This window comes from Fukomys damarensis, unplaced genomic scaffold (genome assembly GCF_012274545.1).
Source record: "Fukomys damarensis isolate Sample0158 unplaced genomic scaffold, DMR_v1.0_HiC HiC_scaffold_30, whole genome shotgun sequence".
Classification (NCBI taxonomy): domain Eukaryota; kingdom Metazoa; phylum Chordata; class Mammalia; order Rodentia; family Bathyergidae; genus Fukomys; species Fukomys damarensis.
This window is the reverse complement of record NW_022900942.1, coordinates 19380706-19407865: the sequence shown is the minus strand read 5'-3', so window position 1 is coordinate 19407865 and position 27160 is coordinate 19380706. Positions and strand designations below refer to the sequence as shown.

The 27160-nt window shown below is 31.3% G+C and overlaps 1 protein-coding gene across 2 annotated transcripts in view; it reads right to left on the bottom strand.

The window, feature by feature from the left end:
- Window positions 1-1341: 1341 nt before the first annotated feature.
- Cdh19 (cadherin 19) overlaps window positions 1342-27160 on the bottom strand; it is a 107570-nt gene continuing 81751 nt past the window's right edge. Inside the window, exons 10-12 of one of the 2 annotated variants that reach the window (XM_010635437.3) lie at window positions 8857-8974; window positions 6536-6787; window positions 1342-3732 (exon numbers count right to left, since the gene is read on the bottom strand). In XM_010635437.3, coding sequence (XP_010633739.1) covers window positions 3242-3732; window positions 6536-6787; window positions 8857-8974 — 861 coding nt within the window. In that variant the 3' untranslated portion in view covers window positions 1342-3241. Of the gene's footprint in view, window positions 3733-6535; window positions 6788-8856; window positions 8975-18625; window positions 19720-27160 lie in introns of those variants that run through there. The other variant, XM_019209216.2, reaches the window with a different exon arrangement.

Sequence of the window (27160 nt, the reverse complement as noted above, 5' to 3'; positions counted from 1 at the left end):
TTTATTATTATTATTATACGATCCGGGATATTACCAGGTGCCTACATGATTTGATTTTAGAAAGGTAAAGCAAAGACTACAGACAAAAAACAGTAGCAGGTATGTTTTTCTGCGAAAGACCCAGCCGAATGGAGTGTGAGAATGAAAAACAAAAGTGGTTGGGAGAAGATTGTTCCCAACATAGAATAAGAGATCTCACAAATAAGTTAACAGGAGGAAAGAGGTCAGAGGACAGACTGCAAAAATATGTAAGACAGGAAAATGCTCCATGGTGTGTAAGTCAGATCAGAAGTTGATTTATATTTCAAATGTGCTGTGAAGCCACTGGGATCAAATAGTGCTTGTAAAGCAGGGACCAGGTTCCAGGTGAATCCTGTCAGTGGGGTTAATGATGTAACACTATTATTAAGTCTACATTTTGTCAGTTATTGCATATGCTACTTTCTAAAACTATTTAATTGTATATTCTCCATTACAATCATATGAAATGAATGGATTGGATCTTATTTTATAGATTACATGCTGAAATCCAGAAAAAATAGGTAGTTTTGACAAAGTTGACATAGATATTCAAATAAAAAGGAACTAAATAAATTCACATCAGAGGCTCAAGTATATGCACTTAACAAATTATTATTATTGCTAATGTTTCTGGTTGCTGCAAAACATTATGTCTTTTATTTTGATCATTAATAATTTAATAGTTTGTAATACTGTGAGTCAGGTGAGGGTGATATTTAAGTTTCATGGATATTGTTGTGAAGTTGTGCCATTTTCATAATCATCTGCATTCACTTAGACTTTGTTCAATTTACAAACATAAAGTAAATACATTTAGCTTAGGAAATGGCTACATTTTACAAAACCCTTGTAACTATCAAAGAAAGATAAAGTTATTAAAATATCACCAAGCATAGTTATTTAGGAAGTTACAAACTGTCTCCTAGAATTAGAAAATATTTTGGGTATGCTTAAAGGGGACTTACTTTTTAGACTAGCAAATGTATGCTTTTTTTCTCAATGTAATGAATGATTGACAATCCTATCACTGAATAAATCAGCATATATTTTAACATAGCTATTCAGTGCCACTGATCACAAACATTAAGCATCTAGCTTCAGATACTGAACTGTAGCAAATTGTTTATCATATGTTCAAGGTATCATTTCTAAGAGAACATGCAGTGATATGCAGTGCTCTATCTCCTTTTTCTACTCTATTTTACATGTATTTATTCAAGTGCTGTTCATTGTACTTTCATATTTTCCTGTTGTTCAATGAGAATTTCATAGCATTTTTTTTAATACAGAGAGAAGCCATTTGTGGAATAATTCTTTATAATTTCTCTATGTTCTTGGATTTTAAAACAATTTAATAGAAATATAAACTTTTCCTCAACCTCAAATCTCTTATATTACTTATAAGTTTTTTCTTTTTAAGACTTTTTTCAGTATTTTAACCTTTTCCCAAGTACACAATGATATTAATGCATAAGAATTTACTACAGTGTATATCTTCCTATTTATAATGTCTTCCTAAATTGTTGAATTACAAATCTGAGTTTCTCAAATTTTATAAAGCGAAAAGGTCTGTTTTACCAACACTATCATTCACAGTTCATATTGATGTAAAACTTTATTATATAGTAAGAACATTTAAATTTGAAATCATTCAACTGACAAACCACAGCTCAATATTGCTTGAAATATTTGATTGAAATATGCATGGCCGGTTTGATTCAGTTTAGTCTCATTGCCATTAATAAAAATGGTCATATAAAACAATTTGAGGAACATTGTTTTCATTGTTTTATTACCTGTTCGGCTCTTTCTTTTGAAGTCCATCTTAATCTTAATAGAATTACTATTAAAATGTCAATTAAAATTAAGGCATTTTGTTATCTTATATTTTAATGTTATCAAAAGCTTATGTCCCATCACTAAGCATTTGCTTCTTTCAAACTACTACAATGAAAACAACTACTGTACCTAATTTTATATGTGATACTAAAAAACAAATATTATTGATGCATCATAAATTATATCCTATACTCTAAATAGAAAGGAAAATGCAGAGAATTATAATTGTTTCCTCGTATGAAAGTTGGGTCATTACAGTTCATAATTATATTGTCAATTCTGGATCCAATAGTACTTTGATTTATCTATCCAATTTTGGAAGAAATATAAACTTTGACATTTTTACACTTTTCACCAATTTTATAAAATTTAATTTAATAATGTGTAAATGCTAACATGTAACTTTTCATTGTATGTTGACATGCAGGTTTAGTTTTTTATTATTATTATTTTTTTGTACCAGTGATCTAATGCAGGACCTTGTGCTTGCTAGGCAGGCAGAGGAACCACTGAGCTAAATCCCCAGCCCTGTATGTTGACATGTAAAACGTGTATTTTGGGTTGCATAAGTACATAATCTATGAAAAACTCATGAGCATATTTTCTTCTCTCTTTTATACAAAGGTATATATCAAAACAATACAAATTTATAGTATATAATTCTAGTTAATTCATATATTCCAAATATCTATACAAATTTGAAATGTTTTAAACAGTGATCTTGGCAAAGATTTTAAAATATCAAACAAACATGATTCATAGAATCTCATTCACAAACCTGCTTATTCATATTACTTAATTCTTTTCACACTTTTACATAAGCACCCAGATTCTTCTAGGTACTAAAGTTTTCTCTGCATAGTATCAGCAATTTAATCTACATAAAAAACTTTATTTTTACAATGTAAGAATAAAAATATGGATAAATTAAATAATATTAAAATGGTCTAATTTAGAGACTTTCTCACATCAGCCCTTCAAAAATGCCAAGAATTTTTATTAGATAATATCGAATACTTCTCTGTCTTTTTAGGTACCGGGGATGAACTCAGGACCTTGCGCTTGCAAGGTAGGCGGAACCACTGAGCTAAATCCCTGGCCCCATCGAAAACTTCTGAGGGAATATTTGCGTCATACTCAAACTGATTTGCACTGGAATCTAAGATCTCATTTTTATCCTATCTTCCAACAATTTGTTCAGACAGTATGGAGGTAACTTGAAATAATCTTGGGGTATTTGTTCCAATATTATCAGAAAACTATAAAGCAGGAGACTACACCTCTAGACCGCCAAAGCACACAGCTCTGTAGAGCAAGACTCCCATTTTGCCGAAGCACACATTAATCATTCACGCTTTTTCAACCTTGGTGCTCTGAAGCCTTATTTGTTTGACTGCACTGAAGAACCAAATATATATGCTAATCTTTTAAAGCGAGGTCCCAGGTCATTGAGATAATCAAAAATTTCATCCTGTTCAGTGACTTCTGAATTTAAGGAACTCAGGGAACTAGCTAATGACCCCGTTCCCTCAAAGGCATAGGTTTGAAGTGAGTCAAAAGGAGGGGCACATGGATCAGTGTTGGCTTCCTCCAACTTCTCAAGAATGAATTTCCTGAACACCGCACTGTCTGGGCCAACCTGCAAAGACTGCCGGTACAGACTCCGGATCTCAGAGCTGGTGGTTTTCCGAGCCTTTCCTTCCCTCTTGGTGGCACTGTGTCTTAGCTCTACAATGTCAAAGGCCTCTGTGTCTTCTTCTCCACCCCCCTCATCATCGTATCTGAATATATTCGCTCTGAATTCTTCACTTTTTTCTGGAAATAGAGTCTGTTTTCTTCGTTGTTTTAGCGCCAACATCAAAAATATAAATCCTGATGAAGAAAACATACCAGAATATGAATTAAAATGTAAAAATGCAACATATTTTAAAGTACTGTTTTTGTACAAGAGCAAGACAGGGCTTAATTTGATGATTATATACAAAAATATGCATGTGTTGGTGAATATTTTAGAACCAGAATGTGCAAAAATGACATAAGGAAATATAATCATCTTTCTGGATGATAATTTATAGAAAAAGACACCATAAAAATAGTGAATTGCTTTTGATGATGCTCCATCTAAAATTCAAATTCAATTTTTTCTCAAATATTCAAGTAGAATAAAATGCAGTAACAAAACATTTTATAATCTGAATGCTCTGAGCAATCAGATGATACAATCAATGATCCATATTAGCAGAAGATCAGAGTGATACAGTTTGATACTCTTCACTGAGGCAAAATCTGAGATAAATTATTGAATGCAAATTATACATCAAGCATTGTTCTAAAAGTGCTAAGAACTTTTTATAAAAACATTTTATGATATCCTATTGGAGATGAGAAAAGTGAAGAATGGGATGTTTTACATGTTAGAAAAAATTCAGTACACTTTTTAATTAAAAAATATTTCTTCTATGTATCTAAATACCTGTATGTATCTCTGTTTTCTTGATTTGTGCATTTATGTTGAGGATAACCAGCCCTTACTTGACCTTTGGATTTGAAATGAAAGTAATGTTAAAATTATCATGCATAGGAATATATTGGGTAATATTTCATATACCCAACAAAAGGAGAGAAGACCAGAGTAAATATATTGGAAATAAAAGAAGGAACATTATAACTGACAAATTAGACAAAATGTCACAATAGATTACTGTGAAAAAATTTACAACAAAATGAAGAACCAGGAAACTATGGATAAATTGGTAAAAAATATAATCTAGCAACAGTGTACCGAAGAGAAATTGGAAATTTTATCTATTAAGATAGTAAGGGGAATAAATTAGGAATAAAAATATTCAGTCAAAGAAAATTCTAGGATCTCATAGCTTTACAGATGAATTCTAACAGACAAAGAAGCACAACTAATACCAATGTTTCTCAGAACTTCAAATTAAAAAAGGAAAAAAATAATTTTAGATTTGTTTCTGAAGAGAGCATCACCCCGGCACAAAAAACAGAGAAGACTCCCCAGAAATGTAAAATAGAGGTAAATCTTCCTGATAAATAAAGATGTAAAATCCTTCCACAAAAGGCAAAGAAGACAGAGGCTGGTTGGACAAAGAGAAGATGATAGTCAGTCGGTGCAAGGTCAGAGGGGAAGAATAAATTTTGGTATTTTGGGCACAGCAATGAATTAACACTAATGTGTATTTTAAAGCACACAAAACAATTATGTGTCCCTAAGATAAGAAATGATAAAGTGATGGATAATGGATTACTGTGATATGATTATTAAACAATGCACACACATACTGTATCAGAATATTACACTGTATCTCCAAAATATAAAGAAGGTGTGAATTTTTTTATAAAATGGAGTATACTCAGCCATAAAGAGTGAGAAACTAAAGACATTTATAGGTAAATGTGTGCACATCGAGGCCATACTCAGTAAATAAATGAAATAAATAAGCCATACACTTGTAAATACTGAGTAGTTTCTCTGGTATGAAAAACTAAAAATGTAAATAAGCATCAAAATGTATAATTGACAGTGTGAAATAGGAAGAAAAGGTCTAAAGGCATAGGGAAAGTGGGAGGGGTAGGCAAAATGAAAGAAGGTAAAGGAAAAACTATGAGAAAAGAAAAAAATGGAAACAATAAAAAGACTGTTTCCTTCACCTCAAATACTTACAAATGAAATAAGTATGTCAAAGAAATAGCCAAGGTATGGAATAGCCAACGTATGGAATCTACCTAACTGTTCACCAATGGATGAATGGCAAAGAAGACGTAGTATATATGCACAGTAAATTTCAATTTAAAAGAGAAGAAATGTTTATTCTAAAACAACATGAATAAGCCGAAAGGACATTTTTCTAAGTGGTATGTGACTTGCATAGAAAGACATCTTCCGTATGACCTATCATATATAGAATGTACAACCTCAGAGCGTACAGGCAGGGGGTAAAAGTTTTTACCAGGATCTAAAACTGAAGAATGAGGGGGAGATATCGCTCAACAAATATACACAACACTTCAGTCAGTCATTAGGAATAAATTCAAGAGATCTGCTCTAAAACATGATAATTACAGTTAACAATAATATATTGTGTAATGAAAAATTGGTACAAGAGTAGTTCCCCATTTTATCAACATTCTGCTCTATGTAATCTAGCCAGTTCTGGTGTAATGCTGCAAAGTGTTTCATTGTGGTTATGGAATCTCAGCTTGTTACTTATTACATCCATGGCCATAGATAAAACATTCAACTCTTTGAGTTCCAGTAGTTCTACGTATGGAATATAGGCAATAGCCATTGATTCATCACAAGATTATTGTGAGGGTCAAACTGTCTTATATACCCAAAGCATAAGAGACTGTCTTGTGGAATGAGCACATCATCATTACTATTAATTTTAATAAAGCATGTTTGTTCAAAAATGTTCTTAAATAATTATACACATCCATATTCACACAATTCAAGGATCATTTGGTATTTGGTATGTAGTTTCAAATGTACATTTATCTACTCTATATTTTGTTTAATCCATTTAGTTTAACAATTTTAATATATTTACAAGAGTAATTAAATACATACACAATACTGCTATAACATAATTAGGTATATATTCACCAAGTTACTTTAAATAAATGAAGATCTATGCAGTTCAACAGTACTTACCAATTATTAGCACAATGCAGATCAGAATTGCAATAATGATTTCTATCCCGAATCCCATGGAAAGGATTAAGTTCTTATTACTGCAGGTCTGGGCACTCCCATTGTCATCACAATCACAAACATATATCGTTAGGGTGTTTGTACTTGTAAGTGGTGGAATTCCATTGTCGGCAATTAAGATAGTTATATAAAAGACAGGGTCTTCTTGAAGGCTGAAACCAGTTCTATTAGTCAAAATTACAGCTGTGTCATCTAAAACAAAAATGATGCACGTAATGTTTTCAACCACATGAAAGAAATTAAAACATCATAAGTACTAGAGGCAACAGCATACAGATGTGTTCAAATAAATGTTTAAAAAGAGAAAAATCTCTCACCAAAAGACAGCTGAACCTTCTACCCCAATTTTAAATTATGTAATTAGATGAATTATTCAAATCAGTTCCAAAATTTAAATAATGATGTTTGAATTTAAAAGTAATCAGGCTGCTGGCATTTAATTTATACTAATGCTGTCATCTTAAGCAGGGTAATTGTACCAGACACTACCACTTCAACTACTCAAGAAGCTTTTATTTTCATAAAAACTGGAAATTCACAGAATTTTCTGTTGTCCATTACAACACACGATGCTATATAATTTGTTTTGCTTAGTATTTTCTGTGTTTTTTTTTTCTGATACTGATGATTGAATCCTAGTAGCACTAAGCTACATCTTCCACCCATTTTAATTATTATTATTTTTTTGAATTAAGGTTCTTGAAAATTTCCCAGACTCTCCTCAACTTGTGATCCTGCTGTCTTAGCCTTCCAAGTCACTGAGATGACAATGCGTTTTCTTATTAGGAAACAGGAAATAATTTTACTTGGTGGTATATGCACTGTAAAAATATTTGCTTTTACTTTGAATTTAGTAATTGATTTTCCATTTAAAATTCTAAGTATTCTTAAACACAAACCACACTAATTCATTCATCTCAATAAATAATTCAAAATACTAAGGAGAATGTAGCATATACACCAATATATATGGTATTGCTCTTCCTTAGATTCCCGAAAACCCTAAATGACATTTTTTTGTTTGGTTTCTTTTGTCTTTGCACTATGTTTTCCCTATAGGTTTCTATGCCGGTGTTTTAGTTAATTTTTGTTTTGGAGTGACTTTTATAGGCTCAAAAGTATATTCTGCAGCCATCAGCCCTACTTCAGAGGTCTCAAGCAGTAAAATGGAAATATAGATTTTTTTTTGAAGTGTGTGCATACTTATAGCATTAACAAAAACCATCTTTTTAAAGCTGAAAAGACAGAGCAGTTAAAGTCTATAAACCCTGATAAGCAGATGCAGTAGGCATGTTTAAGTGTTAAGAAATAGTTCACATTTTTCATTACATGTGTTATTATTTGTAAAAACATTAAAGAGACCATATTTTATTTGTTTTGTTATATTTATCTTACATCAGTAACTTATTTTAATATAAAGAAACCTAAATTATAGCGTTTTATATATTGATATATGTGCTCTTTATCATGAGTATGTCTAGAGCTACCTTTCTTGGGGAATTTGACAAAAGTTATCCAATGCAGAAAACATTGGATTTCGAATTATTGGCTAATTCTTGCATTCAATATATAAGGAAAAATTAAAATACAAATACATATTATAACCAAAGGAAATATAATGGCTGTATAATATAGTTAATCTACTTCCACTGAGAAGGTGGTTAAAACCTGTTTCGCCACACAGAATCTTTTAGAATAATTTTCCCTTCATTTGACAACAAATAATTTTTTATAAAAAGAAAAAACTTGGGCCGGGGATTTAGCTCAGCGGTTCTGTGGCCTGCCTCGCAAGCACAAGGACCCAAGTTCAATCTCCGGTACAAAAAACAACAACAAAAAAATCTTCATTTCATGTATTTTTAGCTTCCAATTAATGACTTAAAATATATGTGAATCAACCATGCTAATATCACTGTAAGTTAAACATATAGATCACTTTCTCCTCAGACACAGGTTGAAGATAAAGACAAATGAGGATGTGAAAAAAACCATAATATCAGAAATACAATCATATATGCACGACCATTCAGACTTTAAAATAACTTGAAAAGTAGTTCCACTCTGAAGAAATCACATGAGAAATGAAGCCTGTAATTTTCAGGATTTGACTTTGGGTTTTGTTTCTATTTTATCTCTCTTTTGCTGTATTTCTCAACGTTATCATATTGGAAGAACAATATAAAATCAATGCTATAAATCCAATTAAAATCAAACATGATTTATGGACGATGGGTAAAAAATTACTGAGGGAATGGTATTACTTTGATTATCAGTGATTGTAAAACTTGAGTTGCTTGTGTCTTCCACAGATAAGTTAAAGTAAAAATGGTGATCTTCTACGGATTCATCTCTGTCCATTGCACTGATGGTCTGGATTATCTAGAAAAAATGGAATATGGTCATTTTGCTGTATGGCTTTACACTAATGATCATTTATTATTTTTAGCCTTTATTAAAATTAACACAGTACCAAAAGACTCTCAGGAATGTAACTGTCAAATTGATGGAGAATGTTAAAATATTTTCCAGGATAAAATTATTTATACTTTTCTCTTTCAAAAGATGTTTATAATATCACATAATAATGGATTATTGTAGATGGTTCTGGTAGATTTCATGAACTAAATTTGTTGGAAAGTTCTCAAAGCATAATTTTTATATTTTAAAATGTCCTCCTATCCATCTTCTGACATTCCTTTTTTCCTTCTTTCATATTCTATTCTTGCTTTCTAGTCTGTATGCCAGCCATCATGATTTGCTGAAGTTATATATTTCATGTTTATACTGAGAGAAAAATTTTGGTAAAGTTACTCAATTCACTAAATAATTTTCTAAAGTAATGAATTTTAAAATTGATTTGAAGCAACAATGTTTGTAAAGCATAAGGGCGATGTATAGGATTTCCCTTTACTCAAAAAGATTATAAGAAAATTCTTCATCAAATAAGTTATACTCTGTATCTCAGATCATAAAATAGTGAATTAATAGCTATATGAACAAATCAGTTCTGAATTAAGTCTTTTATTTAAAGACATGAATATGTCAGTCAAGTTGTTCATTATGGTAAAAAAATATACTCGACAAGATCGCACAGTGAGATTGTGATTAATTCTAGAAATAAAAGTAAATTCATTACAAAAGTTGTTTTGAATTTTCTAGAATAAAGTGCTTTTAACAATGCCTCAAACAAACCCACCCTCAACTTCAAGATGACAGATCCAAATTTATAAAATTTTATATCAAAGAACAAATATATCTCCATAAGCATGAGGAACATTATGAAATGAATGCTATCCTTACATAGAAATAATGGTAGAGAAATACTACGTTGATTCATGTTTTTCTTCATAATGACTTTTAACTGATGAAATAAAAAAAAAAACATTTTCACTTAATCCACACTTAAAGAAATAAAATTGAATGCTGTGTCATATCAGGTAAAATTTTTCTTTCAGACAATCATCTAATTTTTTATAGGTTGGGTGAGGACAAATTCTCAGAATTCAATGATCTGAATCTTGGCTTACGAAGATGTCAAGTTTTGAAACAGAGGTACTAATGCTTAATTTTCAGAACCCTCCTTAAGATTGTATGACTTAGTTTTAAAATGACTGTGCTGCACATGGGAAGTGTCTATCAAGTATTTTGTTCATGAAGATATTCCCTTGTTGAAGTGTACATAGGATGGTTTTGTAAGCATTACCAGCAAATCCTTTACTGAAATAAGATTGATAACAATTCGTAAAATTCATGTTTGTGCTGCTATTGTTGTATAAACTCTGGCATACATTCTTAATTTTCATATAAGAAAAAATAACACCAAAGTTTCTGTATTAAACACAAGTGTTTGCATAAATGTTGAAAATCTCTGCCTTGTGTTTGAAGGCTTAAGAAGATTAGATAGATTTTGACTTTGGACGTTTTTTGAAATCCTTTTAATCAAACTGCCCTATACACAGTGGAAGTATTTGTTCTATACACAGTGTAAGTAAGCTGAGCATAATTTCAAAGTTCTGCCAATTTTGCAACAAGTATACATCCACTTGCAATTGTTTATAAGCTGAATTTCCATATGCAACATTTCGTTGCATTGGTTTAAAAAAATAGGAATCTACTACTAACATGATGCCATCAGTCCATGTGGGGTACTTAGACTTCTACTCAGTAACTCTGAACATGCACTACTTTCATGAAAACATAAATATCTCAATAAGGAACAATATCGCTGCAAACTTAATTTTGAAAGGAGATATTTATTTCACCTTTCAATGTAAAACATGGAAAGGACTTTGTATTCATTTTCAAATTAAATTCTAAATAAATCATTTATTGCATTAATTTTATTCCTGGGCTATTATTGTATGTCTAATTACCTGAGACCCACAAATTCCCTTTTTAATTTATAAAAGAAAATACATATTTAAAATATACGACATGCAAAATTTTTTTGAAATATTTTCAATTATGGAATGTTTGGGTGCTTTTATTATTTTTTTGTCTCTTTGCTCTCTTGCTAAAATTTTGTACAATTTCTTTCCGACACAGTATCATCAACTTTCTATACACTGTTCTTTGAATTCTATTTTTTAGCCTGGAGCACCTAGAAATACCCTGTCCTTTAATAAAAACATGTTTGTGAGATAGACAGTGCTATGTACATTCTCTTAGATAATCTTTACCATGATCCTCTGGAATACATTTTACTATTGCTCCTGTTTTACAATATTTATATTGAGCTTTAATAATTAAAATGTTTGGATCAGAATTAGAACAAAATCTGATGCTATGGCTGGTATAAAATATTACTGGCACATGTGTTTCCTAGGGTAACTGCCCCTTACCTGTGTAAGTATGTATTTAAAAGGAAAGCATAAGCACAAAAAAATGCCTGGAAAATGCAAAATAAAAAACACACCATATAAAAGCTTATACTAAGAAATAAATAATACCATAGGATAAGGTAGATATAAAGAAGAAATAATAATTAGTTAAAGGAGAAAAATAATCTGATTTACAGGGAGAAAATGGAAATATTTTAGTATGAGATAAAGTATCTATTTCTTGAGTAAAACCTATGAATTAATGACTACAGTATGGTCCAGATTAAGGAATAGAAGGTGGAAACAATGCCTGAAATATAAAATAATAGTTGAAAATAAATAAAGTTATATTTGTAGGTAAAATATTGTCAATTACTGACAATTTCATAGTTTAAGCTGAATTTTATAGAATTACAAACATTATTTGACTGTAAATAATTGCAGGAAGAAAGAATCATTTTTTTATGAATCACATTTCACTATGCATCTTTTTAAGAAAATTTTACATTACTAATTATTCTGGTACAAAAATAAATGCAATACTCACACTACAAACTGTGCATACAGACCTCACTGAGCATTCAATTTTTTGGTTGTTAGTCTAAGAAGCTATTATTACAGTAGGATTTGTAACCAATAATGCCTTTATGTGTGCTTCCTTTCTGCAAAGCAGGCAACAATGAAGTGTATTTTGAGATGTAGTCTACAAAAATTGCTGAATATTATAAATTGTAACTTGAGTTATAAACTGTGAATTAATAGATACTCCTAATTATAGGAATTATCAGTTTATTGAAACGTGCTTTATACACAATTTCATGAAATGTACCCGTGTATTGAGAACCATTCAATACAAATATGTTAGAAGAAAAACAGAAATTGTTATAAATAGGTTAAAGGCATTTAAATTCATCTGTTTAGTTATTCTTGATATTTTTATCTAACATTAGGATCAAAAAGCAAATTGTCTCCCATATTAAGGAATTTCTGTTAACAAACATCAATGAGTATCAATTTTATACCACTCTACTGAAAAGAGTGATATAAATATAGAACTGCTTCATCAAAATAAATCTACAAGATTGGAAAAGACTTGAAAATCTGCAAAACGTCAAAGTGCAAAGTAATTAATAAACCAACAGTTTTAGAGACAATAAAATATATTCTCTCTCTCTCTCTGTGTCTCTCTCTCTCTCTCTCTCTCTCTCTCTCTGTTTTTAATATTAGGAGAAACTTTTTGAGAAATTCAAGGTAATGATCTAATATTTTGGTCCTGTACAAAAATATGGAGATGCACTAAATTACCTAAAGGACATTTCATCAATTGTATTATGCAAATATATAATTTTTGTCAATTTCTTATAGAAATATACCATTATTTAGTTTAAATTATATATTCCAAATGTTTCGTCTGAATATATACTTGATTTTCTTTAATTTTTTAAACACGTTAAAATTTTTAAATAAAATAGAAAGGTCTCTCTGACACTGTTCTTCACATTTTAGTGGCATATAGCAGACAGATAAAACTTCGCATTTAAAGAGGGTTGGAGAAATAAATAATACTTAAGGTACATTTTAAGAAGTATGTAAAAAAAAGATAAAGGACAAAATACCTAAGCTAAGCAGATATTAGAGATTCTATTATCACTGCTGAAATTAGAAAATCATACTTCAATGTAAGTCTTGCATATATTATGAATGTTCTAGGAGATGATATTATAGCACTTAGACTTTATACTAAAAGACACAAGTTCGAAGCTGAGTATAGTGGTGCACACCTGCAATCCCAGCACTTAGAAGTCTCAAAGAGGAGGATTTCTATGACCCAAGGCTATGCTGATCTACATAGTGAGTTCAAGACCAGCAAGACACTAGGGAAAGCAAGAGCATCTCAAAACAAAAGAAAACAACACAAGGACAGGGTTGGGAAAAACACAATCATTATTTTTGTTTGGGATCTCATGATGCCTAAAAAAAGGTTTAGTCTTTACAATGCTTCTTCTGAAGACTCCCCTAAGGCAGGTGTGGAAAAAAAAGAACACAGTCTGCAAGGTGTCGTCATGCTCCCAGAAACTTATTGGTATTTAAAATGTCTTGATGTGACACACAAAGGTCATAACAATCACATTATAAACTGTAACTCATATTTTATGAAAAAATTACACAAATTATGGAAGAGTTTGTATAAATAAGGATGCTCCAACATAATGCAGATAGGTATGACTGCTGAAACCCACAATGACCTAAGACTACGCAAAGCTCAACACAATTTCACAAAAGTGGCATCATTTCCGACAAGTTTTGTATTCTTCTGGCCGCTACCTCAACTCTAAAATCTGAATGACTTGAAAATTGTCTATGTGTATATATATGCTTACTTAAAAATAAATATAATTTGTTTAAAAACAACATGGCTTGGCTTTTATTAATAAATGAATGGTGTAAGATTGAAGCAAAGTCCAGTTTTATATGAACACTCCTTTTCAGAACTAAGTAAAGTCCACTCCAGAGGACAAGCTAGTTCCAGGGTATGACAGGAAGAGTGAGGGTGGAAATAAATTGACACATTAAGGAGATACTGAGAAAACTTTGTGACTTATTGCATCTAAATAATAAAGAGCAGAAAGAACTGGGATGGTGCCCACATCTCTTTCTTGCTCAAACTGATAAATTATAATAATTTTGCTAGAAATAGTTCAAAAGAGGTAGTCTTGGGAGGAAAAATGGTAAAACAATAGAAACTTGGAGTCTGACTTTTCAGCAGATTCATAGACATGGAAATAAAAAGTAGAAGAATGAACTGGTGGAAATTTAGTTTTGGAAGTCATTTAGATACTAATATCATTAAGTGCAGGTCAATGAAAGAAGAATAGAGTGAGTTTGGGAAAATTTAAAAGATAAAAACAAAGTGTGTAGAAAGTTGAGAAGAAAGTCAGTAATTGTAATGTAGGAACAGTTACATTTCGGCAAGATAGGGCTGGGGATTCAGCTCAGTGGTTCCACTGCCTGCCTTGCAAGTGTGAAGTCCCAAGTTTGATCCCTGGTACAAAAAAACAAAACAAAAAAAAAAACGTAGGCAAGATAACATTTTTACATGGAGATAAGAAAGTCTTCCAATAAGACAGAATTTCAGGGAAAAATCAAAAATCTCTTTTGATGCAGTCCAGTGTGTTATCCATTGTGCCATAGTGGGAAGGAAAGCAGGAGATGGGAGAGAGAAGGAAGAAAAAAAGGAATTGAAGAAGTGAAAGAAAAATGTTGAAGAATAAATGGAATTAGAGCTTTTGTATATGAGGAGGATAGGCGAGATTGGAGAGAAAGGGAAAATGACATGTGTTATGTACATGTAGAAATCCCCCACAATGAATTTGTTCATTATGTACAGAAATGTAGCAGTCATTAATAATATATTTTACTTCTGGAAAAAAATTTAGTATTAGTCAAGATCATGATAATCATTGATTGAAAAGTAACTGTCCATACCAAGCAGGTAAGTAAAATTAGCCCAATTCTACCTCATTTGTAATATTAATAATTACAACACACTGAAAATTTTCCTTTCTGCTCTCTTCTCTTGCTTGTTAAACATTTAGAGACAAAGCAAAGATTCCGAGTAATTGAAAAAGTGCTTGATTTCCTCTAGAGATGACCTCGAATTTTTAATTGCTATAATGAATGTAACTTCTATCAAGGGACAATTTATTTTTGTTAGGTATTTGGGCGATGGAATTAAGTCTATGGAATGAAAAAGTATAAGATACATTAATGATTTTATGCTAAGTATATGTGGATATTATAATATTTTGACTACATATTGTCAAAAAAACTATTCAAATTGAGTAGACCTTTCTTTTTTAGGTTTTTAAATTTGAAGAAAAGAAATTTTAAAAAATTATCATATCATCTATGTCTAATATCCTAGATAATCTTATCTTTTAAAATAACTTTCCATCTTATCAGGAACATTATTACAAATATATTTTATAAATTGTTTAATGAGCTTAGCTTTAGTACCCTGAGAAAGAATAGCATGAAAGAGCATATTTGTTTCTCAAAACTGCTTCAATTTGCACTACCTATGGGTATCAGTATTAATGACATTTTGACTGTTCATTAGAGTGCTAACTGTATTACACTTCCATAATTATTATTTTGCATTAATTCTGCATGCTTCATTTATAACCCAGAATTTAGGTTTAATTTCACCGAAAGGCTATTAATATCAAATGAAAATTTGTGTATATTATTTTGTTTCTTTGACATATTGATACAATGTAAAATATTAGTAAAGTGAAAATATTGTTTTCCAGTCCTTCTAAGGAAAGCATTTTGCTGTTCATTTTGTAATTCTTTCAGACATTGCTCTTAACAATACTCCATATACTTTTTAGATCCATGTGTATAATGGTTGTTATGGGTTTATATGTGCACATGTAGGTGTCTGATTTTGTATTTATGTAACACACAGGCATATATATTTGTTAATAACAAAGATACTTAGGACAGCCAGGGAAAGTTCATATAGCATGAAGGTAGTTGAAACTCACAATTTTAGATATATTTAATTGTGAGCCTCTTGACCTAAAATATCCCTTAGAAGTTTTCTTATGACACAATCTTAATAATGTTAGTGACTATTGTTTCGATACATTTTTATTTCATATACAATTTTTTGAAATAGTTTTCACTGCAGCATAATACATTTTTTAATGTTATACTTTAAAAGTAGTATAAATTCACAAGCAAATAATGCATAGATTTCTTAATTTAGTTAACCCAAGTGTTATATGTCACATAATTATAGTATATAATCAAACCACATCCATCCAATAAAAGAATAAATGCAACTTCAGTATTGTTTATATTTGAGTTTTTAACTTGTAAACTTTCATGAACAACAGATATCTTTACTAATCTTATGAATGACATTAAACCTCTAGCTCCCACTCTCACCTGCCACAGGCATGCATGGTGGTGTTTATAAGCAGTATTAATTATACCTAGGCACCTTTACATCATTCAAATGTTTTAAGAAGGGAATGAACTTCATTTTAAGAACTTGGAATGTACAACATGACTCTTATCTGTAACTGCTAATAATATCAACATTACCTTTAACAAAGTTCTCTTCTACCCATTTTCTCATTTAATAACATTTTATCTTTATCAAATTGTTTAAAGACAGGTTTTGTAGAACATTATTATTTTCCCTCATTATATTTCAAATGAGAAAACAGGGATTCTGGAGATTTAGGAAATTATTATCTAATTTGGGCAGAGTGGAGGAGTGACAGTAGAGATCTCTTGCCATTGTAGCAATCTTTTTGTTAGTTTTGTTAACTATTGTTTTTCGTGTTTTGATCCCCTAAGATAGGAAATGTGTTGAATTAAAACCTAAAAATCTTAGCAGATAAACAAGTCTATACAAGGTCCCCAAGTTAACACTAGAAAAGACCTGCAATCTTCTATAAAGAAACAATTTGTTTCTCAAAAATTTTGTATATGAAAAATCAAATAAATTAACATAAAAACAAATTTAAAAAGATTTTTAAATTAAAAATATAAAAATTTAAAAGTACTTGAAGGGAACAAAAGTTAATTTGCTCTGCTGTTCATTTTTCTCGAAGAGTGGACCAGGCCAACCCATCATCTTTGCAGATGTACTCAGGCAGTACTGGAAAGCTGTGTGTTATGTATTATTTAGGAGTAAATGAGAAGTATTATGACTGATTCCACTAAAAAAACAAGACAATGCAAAAAACAGAAATACCTGAAATACTTTTCTCTGGTTGACTGTTTTCACTTTATGACCAAGAGTAACCATTAACCAGAAAGACAAAAGCTTTTATTTCTGATACTGCAGAACATTTGAGCAACCCCCAAAACTTCAAAATTAATCAATCAATAGCAAATTATGAATTATTTTAGGAACAAGTAAATTTATTTGAAAACAACAGTCAATAAATACATATAGTGCAAAATGGTTTTAAAACTCAGTTAAAAAGCATTTGAAAAATTTTAAATTGTTTTAAAATACTGTTTGCCCTGCCAATGGATTCACATTACAAAAATGAACAGCACTGCTAATAGCATCCAAGAATTGCATACACACAGTCACATCACAATTAAAAAATAGGTTTCCCTATAAAAGAATTCACCTTAATACAAGTTTTGAATATAAATTTTAAAAATCTGATCATTTTGATTTAACATAAGACTAATAAGGGAATATGTTTCATTTCTAGAATGATTTATTGAATATTATAGCATCTAATTGCCTTAAATTGTGTTATTTCAGGACTCATTAATTTGATTGCTATGTTAATTTAGAAACCAATATGAAAAATTACTTTTCTTATTGTTAAGATGCTTGTAAGGTAAATGCTATTCTAAAGCCCTCTTTACTGTTATTATTCCTAAATTAACAAAAATCATCAAAACACATCATTTTATACATGTGCTTTATATATTTTATTGGAATTGCTATTCATATAAATGAGTTATCAAACATGATTTCTGTAAGTCATTGTATGAATATTAGTAACAAATATTATAATTTAAAATAACATATAGTCACAGGCTTACATTGTGAAGAATGCATCACTAGGCAAGTAGATAATTGTGGAAACATCATGTATTCACACAAACATAGGTGGTATAACCTAACACACACCTTGGGCATAATGGAACTACAAGCATACATGCAATCTGTTGTTGTCTAAAATGTCATTAGGTAGCTCATGATCCTAAATGTAATATTGCTTCTAGACTTGATAAAATGAAGAGTATGTTAATTTCTATGAATGCATTTTACAGAAAACAAGTGGAAAAATCTTCAGAAGTATCTGCCTATCCTGGATAAAGTAGTCACATTAATAAATAACTAATCTACCATTTAAAAGATGATGTTCCCGGATATTTCTCATTTGACAACTCACTCACAGTATGTTTAAAAAAATCACTTACTATATCAGTACCTGTGAACTAAGTTTTAAATAAGACAAGTTCTTTTCAGTCAGCAAGCCATCTTATATGTTGATGACAAAATTACTTTCCTGGTACAAATAATGATTATACCTGAAGTTTTGCCTTTATTTTAAATTAACTGATTCACCAAAAATCAATAGATTTTTAAAAATTATTTATAACTGAAAGTTTTACTACATTTTACACTAACTTTAAACATTTTATTTTTATTAAATTTACTTTTACAGTCTTTAAAGTGCATATCTTTCAATGTGTAAAATATTTTTCTCTCAATTTGATATTGTTATCTATTCATCTTTTCCTTATTAATTCTACTAAGTTTATGTTTACAGACTCCTATACTGCTCCTAGGATTCACATGTCTCTTAGACATTTACACAAAAAATGTCTTTGCATGAATTTCTATATTATTAAATAGATTCCTCATCTAGTTGTGAAATATATGTAGAATTATCTATTTGTGTTTTAGAAAGTTCATTTATCTGATATGTATTTGCACTAATTGTAATAAAAAGATGCCCTCTGAAAGATTTTTATATTTTTTCTAAAATGTATTAATTGAAAATAACTGAAGAAAAAGTCAGAAAAAACAAAAGTGAGGCATTTATTTAGGGTGATCTTCACTATTATTAAAATAGAAATAGAGGAGAGAATGGAGTTTTCTTAGACAAATATCTAAATAGTTATTTACTGATCATGGCAGCTGTACTTTCTGTAATTTCTCAGTAAAAATTAAGGATGCTGGGGAAGTAAGTCTTCCCAGACCTGGGCAGGAAACATAAAAGGGGAGGTTATGAGTCTGGGTGAAGTAAATACTTTTATGTAGTAATTATGTGTGGAAGCTGAGTCCAATTGAGTGACAAAGATCGAGCAAATTTAATCAGTTCCTCATACTGTCACGGACATCCATACCACTCTTTTCTAGTGAAACAATGTAGTTAGCCTAACAAAGACCAGCGTTGCTCCTCAGTAGCTGTACTTGAGAAGTACAGGAAGCAATCTGTGTTTGATATGATGAACAGCAAGGTGTTTACACATCTGTCAGTGTAATGAATGAATTTTACCCATATTATATCCCGTGTTAAAAATTTGCATATTTGCAATTTTTTATTCAATGTTTTCTTTTGATTTTTCTTGTAGAATTAGCCCAATTCAGTAAAATGTTGCCAGGAAAATCTGCTTTTACTACTTTGTGAAGAGGTTGAAACTGAATCAAGTGACTCAGAAAACCATAATGATTTGATCATGCAAGCCAAAGACGTTATTAGAAAGATATCACAGACAGAGAAGTACAAAATGAGGACCTTCATTCACCTGAGGAAGAAAGCAGAAATGTAAATAAATATTTGCATAGTCAAAATGCTACAAAATGGTGACGTATACACGAATTAATCCAACGTTAGAAGTAGGTCAGAAAATGTTATTAAGTTTTTGCCAGCAATCAAACCTATTGGGAAGAATGCCAACACTCTGAGCCAGTTTTGGAAATTGTTCTAACGGACAATATATTACAAGATGTTTTGGAATACACTAATAATGAAATACAAGTAAAACAAAATTTAATCGTAGGAATGATTAAGACTTAACAAGAGTAACTACGTAGATGTGAGGAGAGTCTAATGGGTTTCCAGAGGCTCAGTGAAAACATATGTGGGCCGACAAGTGGCAGAGGGAGGCTGTCTCCCAGGACTTGGGGTCAGCATCTGTGCGGCTAAGGTGGTCACGAGGCTCCCTGGGTTACAGCTAGTTCACAGGGAGGAAGAAGCAATCACTCCCAAGGATTATAAAAGATTAAATAGGGGAGAGAGATACTGGCAACTGCAGCTTGGAAAACTGTCCATGTTTGCTCTTCTTTGAGAATGAAGCTGTCATTTAGGGACCTTCATATAGGCAGAGACAAAGAAAAATTTGACAACGGCCTATAGATATATCGCAGACTGCTTTTAAAACAGATTTTATTTCATCAGTGGAGAAATGGTGATAGTTGTTTCTTTTTTTTTTTCTTCAGTTTTCTGTTGGAAAGAATTTTATGTTGTTTGAAAGATATTTTGAATAACAACCTGATATATGGGTTCAATTAATGTTCCTTTCTTTCATTCTTGTCCCTCTTTTTAAATAACTGCTTGCCTTATTTAATTTTAGGGTGATTTTTTTCTCTTTTCTAAAGATCTGGGCGATACATTGAGGTGAAACAGTGGATTTTTTCTAATAAATTATAGCATTTAATTGACTATTACCCAAGTTGATTTATTGAATATTTGCTGAAACTAGTTCTTTAAGCTATGACATATGATAAATTCGAAATGGGAGTACCTCATTGTTTGCTTAGCTTTGGTACTTATATATGTTCAGATGAATAAATACTACTATAAATTGTAAATAATCAATACAAACTATTGTATGCAAATCTGTAACAGTTGTCAATGTCATCTCAGAGAAGCAGAAGAATAAAGTTTATTTACTATAAAAAAAAAGAACATACAGAGTCCGAAGGACAGGGGCATGAGGCCTAGCAGCACAGTTCAACCCTGTCAGACCACAAATAGGTACCTTCCAGGACAATCCGAAGTTCTATGTTTGTACGGCTGGGACATCGGATGTGCAAGTGGCCGATTTTCGATGTAAGAAACATAGTATCATCCATCAGAACCAAGGAGAAAAGCCCTCTTCCTACCCTCACGTTCATCCTGTGCCATCTACTGACAAGTGTCAGATTCGTCTCACTATGAACAAGAAACGCTCCCGAAGGGCACTGTTAAGCGGGTACTGAAGAATGAATGTGTAGCTAGAAACACTAAATTGATAAAAGCAGAGTGCAGAACACACTGCTTTAGCAGAAACTACATGACCAGTGAATCAACTAACAAAAAAAATGGCATGAATGTGTGGTCATCTTTGTTTCTAAACCTTCTTTGTCCTTCCATAATCATTTTTGTGATATAGATTGTTTACGCTCTTCTGTTTTATTTGTGTTTTTGTGGATGCGTGTATGCATACAGGTACATATACACATTTTAAAAAGTTATTTTGCTGCTTTAGCATTAAAAATTATTTTGCTGGAACACTTAGAAAGGCCTAGTTGTAAGCAACGCTGTTGCTACAGTTAACAACAATACATTTGATAGTTGGTAACTGTGAAGAAATATTTTAAATGTTCTCACCACAAAATAATAGTACTGCACATGCTCATTAACATGATTTAGAAATTCTATAAGGTATGCTATGGCAGCATTGGCCAGAGGTATGTATCAGATAAATATGCAAAGATAAAAGATTTTGGGGACCACAAGCCCAAAGCCTCCTGTAATGCATTGTTAGAGCTTAACTATAAGATAGTTACAGGGCAACAAGTCCAAATAGGATCAAAACACTTTGCAGTAAGGACTGTACGTCCTGCCGCCTCATCATTCCCAAACTCTGCTTTATTACTTGATTGGTCCTAAATTCACTCTTGTAGCAGACCATCCTGTCACTACCCTGTCCTTCCCTGTTTTCTACATGTAGTGCTACATAGGTGTCCTTCTTTGTTCTTTATCCTTGCTTCCTGGTTCTATCAATAAAAAGCCATAGAAGTTTCAAATCAGGGTTTTTTTTTTCTTTTCTTTTCTTTCTTTCTTTTTTTTCCCTGGCCATTCATTATGAGGGGTCTTGGTTAAAGCGCCTCCTCTGGGTCCTCTTAGAGGCTCCATGGGATATAGATTCTAGGTAACCTCTCATCCTTTGCACGGTTTCATGGTTGTAAACTGTGACAGTATGCATAGATCAAGACATCTTTCATCGTACTTTATTTGTCAACTTAAAACAGTTAACATTTTTATAAATAAATAAGTAGTTTATGAGGAGGAAAGAGTACACTTCACTCTGAGATTCTTAATAGTAACAAAAGCAGATATCTAACATTCTGGGAGTACTGTATGTTCTTCCTTCAATTTTCAGAATTTTTATATTTCTTATTCCTACCTTCTCTAAATTATATATGCTTGGTGTTTTACTCTGGCCTATTGTTTACATTTTGGAAATCCCAGGCTAAGAGATTACTTCAAAGAAAAAGTTTCTCTTCTTTCTATATTTCTGTTTCTTTTTCTACAGTGCAGAGCTGTCAAAGCTATTTTTCCCATTTGCTTTTACCATTCAAATTCTCTGTTTAAGATCTGAGAAAGTTTATGCTAGCTCTTGGATTTCCCTTGACTTAGTCAAGGATTTACACTATGTTTCATGTTCACTTCATTGTTTGTGTTTGAATGATAAAATGATTACCTTATTTGATATACTGCCTATTCCTTATTTTTAACATTTCCCCTACAAATTTTTAAGATAAAAGCTCTTATTTAGCTCATGGTGTCATTTAGTTTTCTGGTTAGGATTTAGTAAAACCTAGTCACATAACTTTTATGGCTCTTTGCAGTAATCTCTATGAAACATTTAAACAGTCACAAAGATAATTAAAGTTCATGCATAAAACAACTTACAGTTTCAGAAGTAATGATTTATTACCTTTTAAAACAAATATGTTTGAAAGCTTACTCCACTTAAGTTTTAAGGTTTTCATATTATTATCTCATTTTTAGGAGCAAGTAAGAGATCAGTAGTGCATCTGAAAGTAGGTAATGATGCTTTGGAAAGTATATTTTGATTTTAAGTGCTTTGTTTTCATTCTTCTTAAAGAAAACCTCAATAAATTGCAAATAAAATTAGAAATCTTGTTAGAATCCACAATTAATTTGTGAAGAAATGTGTGACAGAAATAATGGCAATTTAGTAGTCATCATAACTCTAATGCCTAGATTATTGAAATAAAGCATCTCTATGTATAAAGAATTAAGTATCTTTAATGTTGGCAGCATTCTAATCATAGATCTATGGATTTCAATTCATGAAGTGTAGTGAATGCAACAGGAAAAAAGACATTTTTGGTTTCCCTTTGGATTTCAGTAGAGGCATAACTGGTAGGTATGCATCATATCTTCAGAAACTTATAGGACTTAGACAAACTTCTAGAATGTAATAGTGATGTATTCTAGTCTCCCAAAGAATTATTCTGTGATATCTGCTCTCCTTCTTTAAGGAAAATGAGTGTGAAATAAGACTGACCAATGTGACATTCTGAGATTGAGCAGTGGATACCGCAGAAAAGAGGTGAAGACCAATCACTTTACATTTAAAATCATAAATAAAATCCTTTCTGCACATGGACAGAGAAAATCTGGTATCATATTTATTTCTTGGTTATACAGACAATTGAAGGATAGCTATTGGGGCACATAAAGTTAAAATCATCCTATTGTTGGAGATAAATACAAAATATAATCTTTACTCACTTATAAATAATATGACATTGAGAAAATTGGTTAAACTTTTTGAAGTCTAATAAATACTTTTATAAAAATTGCATTATTTTATGCTTCTCCATATGTCTTGTATTTAAACTTTTAGCAGGAAGCAATGAAATCCAAAAAAAATTTCCTTGAAGAGCAGAGTTTAATGCTGGGTATACTTCCATATTATGTGCAACAAACATGACTATTTGAGTTTTATTGTTTAGCAATTCTACCTATTTGTGGAGATTGCTATTTTGTTATTTTTTAATCCTACAGGCATTCCAATGAATAAGCAAATATTATCTTATTTTACAATTTAAGAAACCGTAACTCTATTTTCAATTATTATATGAGTACACTGGAGACATTTACAAGTCCAGTAAATATATGATGGAAACAGATATGATTCTTTCTTTAGGTCTTGAACTTTATTGATATATTTGCCTTGAACACAGTCACATCATCACAAAAGTATTTCATCATTCCTCATATTTTTCAAAATATGATTTTAAGAGTTCTATAACTTGAAAATTTGTATGATAAATGGCCTAGTGGGATGATATAAAAATAAATCTTAGCTCGGGGATTTAGCTCAGTGGCACGGCACCTGCCTTGCAAGCACAAAGTCCTAAGTTCAAACCCCAGTATCAAAGAAAGAAAGAAAGAAAGAACGAACGAAAGAAAGAATCTTCACCAACATATCATTCTTCTTTTGTAAAATAATAATATAAAATTATATCACTCAAGTTATAACTTCAATTTTCAAACAGTTATAAAATACAACTGGCATATTATTATTTTATTCTGATTTTAGCTTTTGTTGAACACAGTTCAAAATTGAGAAATTTCAAAATTTTGAGAAATTTCAATTCCATAAAAAAGAAAAGAAAACTGATTGAAGAAAATATTTCACAATTGTTTAGATGAATACCAAATGCAAAAGCCAACACTGTGGTCTTCTCTGGATGCCAGTGAAATTCACCATGTAAGCAAAAATTCAGACATGAGATATCAGAAGAAGATATATCAGATGATTTCCTCAGTTCAAAAATCAATAGGTGAACAATATAATTCTATGCATAATGTGAAAATGTGGTAAGCACCCTGTAAGTTATTCAGTAATTTGTCACTCAGTGTCTTGTAACAAGAATCTGGGTCATTCTGTTTTGCTAACTATAAACTTAATAGGTCATCTCTTTTATATTTTCTGGGTGTGATTACTAATTATTGAATCCAGGGCATTTACACTGAGCTATAGTTTGTATTTTTGCAGCCCTCTTTTGTATTTTTAATTTTAATTTTAATTTTGACACTTGGTCTCACTAAATTATCCAGCCTGGACTTGAAGTTGCAATTCTCCTGCCTCAGCCTGCCAGAGTGCAGATATTACAGGCATACACTATAAAATTGTATTTTAATGATATTTTCAGAATATACTGATGCATCTTATGCACTGAATATTGCAGAAGGCCACATATATCCAAATGTGACTAGAAAGAGATGAAATAGAAAAAAAAAAAAGGAATTGATTGTTCCAGGTGAAGCATACTAAAACTAAACATCATTTTTATTGTAATCCTGGACTAAAGAGAGCCATTTTCTTTTCAAATGCATATGAGAAGTAGATTTTTAAAATTTCCTTAAGTAATGCATATTAACAATATGCATCACTCATGTTTACATTTTATTAACCATTGACTAGTAACACCTAAAAATTCCCTTAGCTTAGCAAATATAAAGTGAATTCTTTTAGAGGAGATCCTGTTGATTTACCATTTCTTAACAAATTTACTTTAAAATTTTTTTTATATAGACTTTCTCTAATCTTCTATAATGTAGACTAATTTTCTCTCAGCAAAACTTTTCATTTTCCATCTTTAACTGTCTTTCTCAAAGATTTGGGAAACATTCATTGCTTTGAAATGTGACCATCAAGAAATAAAAAGGCCATATCTCTTGGACTCACTGGGATAGTAAGAGCTTAACCTCCATTTAAAAAGCCAATTAAAAACACAGATGGACTAATCAAGTGGACCAACAAAACTCCCCACTAATACGTCCTTTGGCGCTTTTTCACCAGCTTGCTCCAACAATTGAAACATTCCAGAAGCTAGGAGAAATGGTGTGCGCCCTGCTAAAGTAGAAGGATTGCTTAAGACTAGGAAATTTACTGTGAGGCCAGCCACACAGGACTACTTTGACACAAAAAGAAGGAAACTAAAAGTGTGAATAACATCCAAATTGTCTAATTGACAATGTGAAATAGAAAGAAAAGGGCTAAAGGTGTAGCAGAAGTGGGAAGGGTGGGGGAAAGAAAATAAAGGAAGAGAAAAAATATGAGAAAATGGAAAAATGGAAATAAGGTATTAGTACATAGGGAAGGAAGGAGGGGGTGAAGGAAGGACAGAGGTAAGGGGAAAATTGAGAACAAAGACCTGCCATTTAAAGGTACAAGATCCAAATGATGACTATAACTGTACTGCACACCTAAAAAGTTTCAATAAACTCAATGGGGTGGGGACAAGAGAACAACAACAAAAAAAAAGAAGAGACTTTGTTTTAACAAAATATGAGTTCGTCTTTGTCACCTATGGCAATACATTTTGTTCTTGACCCAATTAATTCTGAACAATGTCTTAGTATTCCCTACAAATATCCAGTATAAGTTGTTGTTCATAGATTTTATTAAGTCATTTCCCTGTCAACATTTCATTTATATGTCTGCAAAATGTTTTTGCAATGGGAAAATTTTACAAGGAATAAATTTTACTATTAGATAAACTGAGAGACTTTCCCTCTTAGAATACTGTGAGTTAAGGCTATTCATAATTCCTTCACAAAAGAGTTATCTGAATGTATGTCTCTGTCAAGTATTTTCTTGTTTCCTACATTGGTTAGACATGCTCAGCCTACTTTACAGTCAGCTCTTCCTTTACATGATCCATAAATATCATTCTCCCTAAAGATTCTGTCCTATGCCCTTTCATATTTTTACTCTGTATTTTCTTCCTGGATGACAATCTTTGTTAGCTATGAATATTTCATTATCTCAGAGATATGTATTGTAAAATACAATAGGAACTTTTCTGCTCTTACTTGATCTAAAAAAAATAATATAAAACTAATATCAATTCCCTTCCCCTTGAAGCATTTTATTTATTTGTTTTTCATGTTACCACATTCCCTGGATTGATACTTATATTTTCCCCCTGGAGTTTCCCAGGACTCTCAATCAGGCCTTAGTTTTTAGATTTATTCCTTCTCTGTTCACATTCACTCTTTGGAAGAATCTCAATATACAAGCTTTCAAATATCACATATCAGACTAACAAAGTCAAGTTTATTATGTCCAGCAAGGGCTTCTACCCTAAACACTAGATTGGTAGCCCTGGTCCCCAGGGGTCTCCATGATATGTCCACTTTGATAGCTAAGAGAA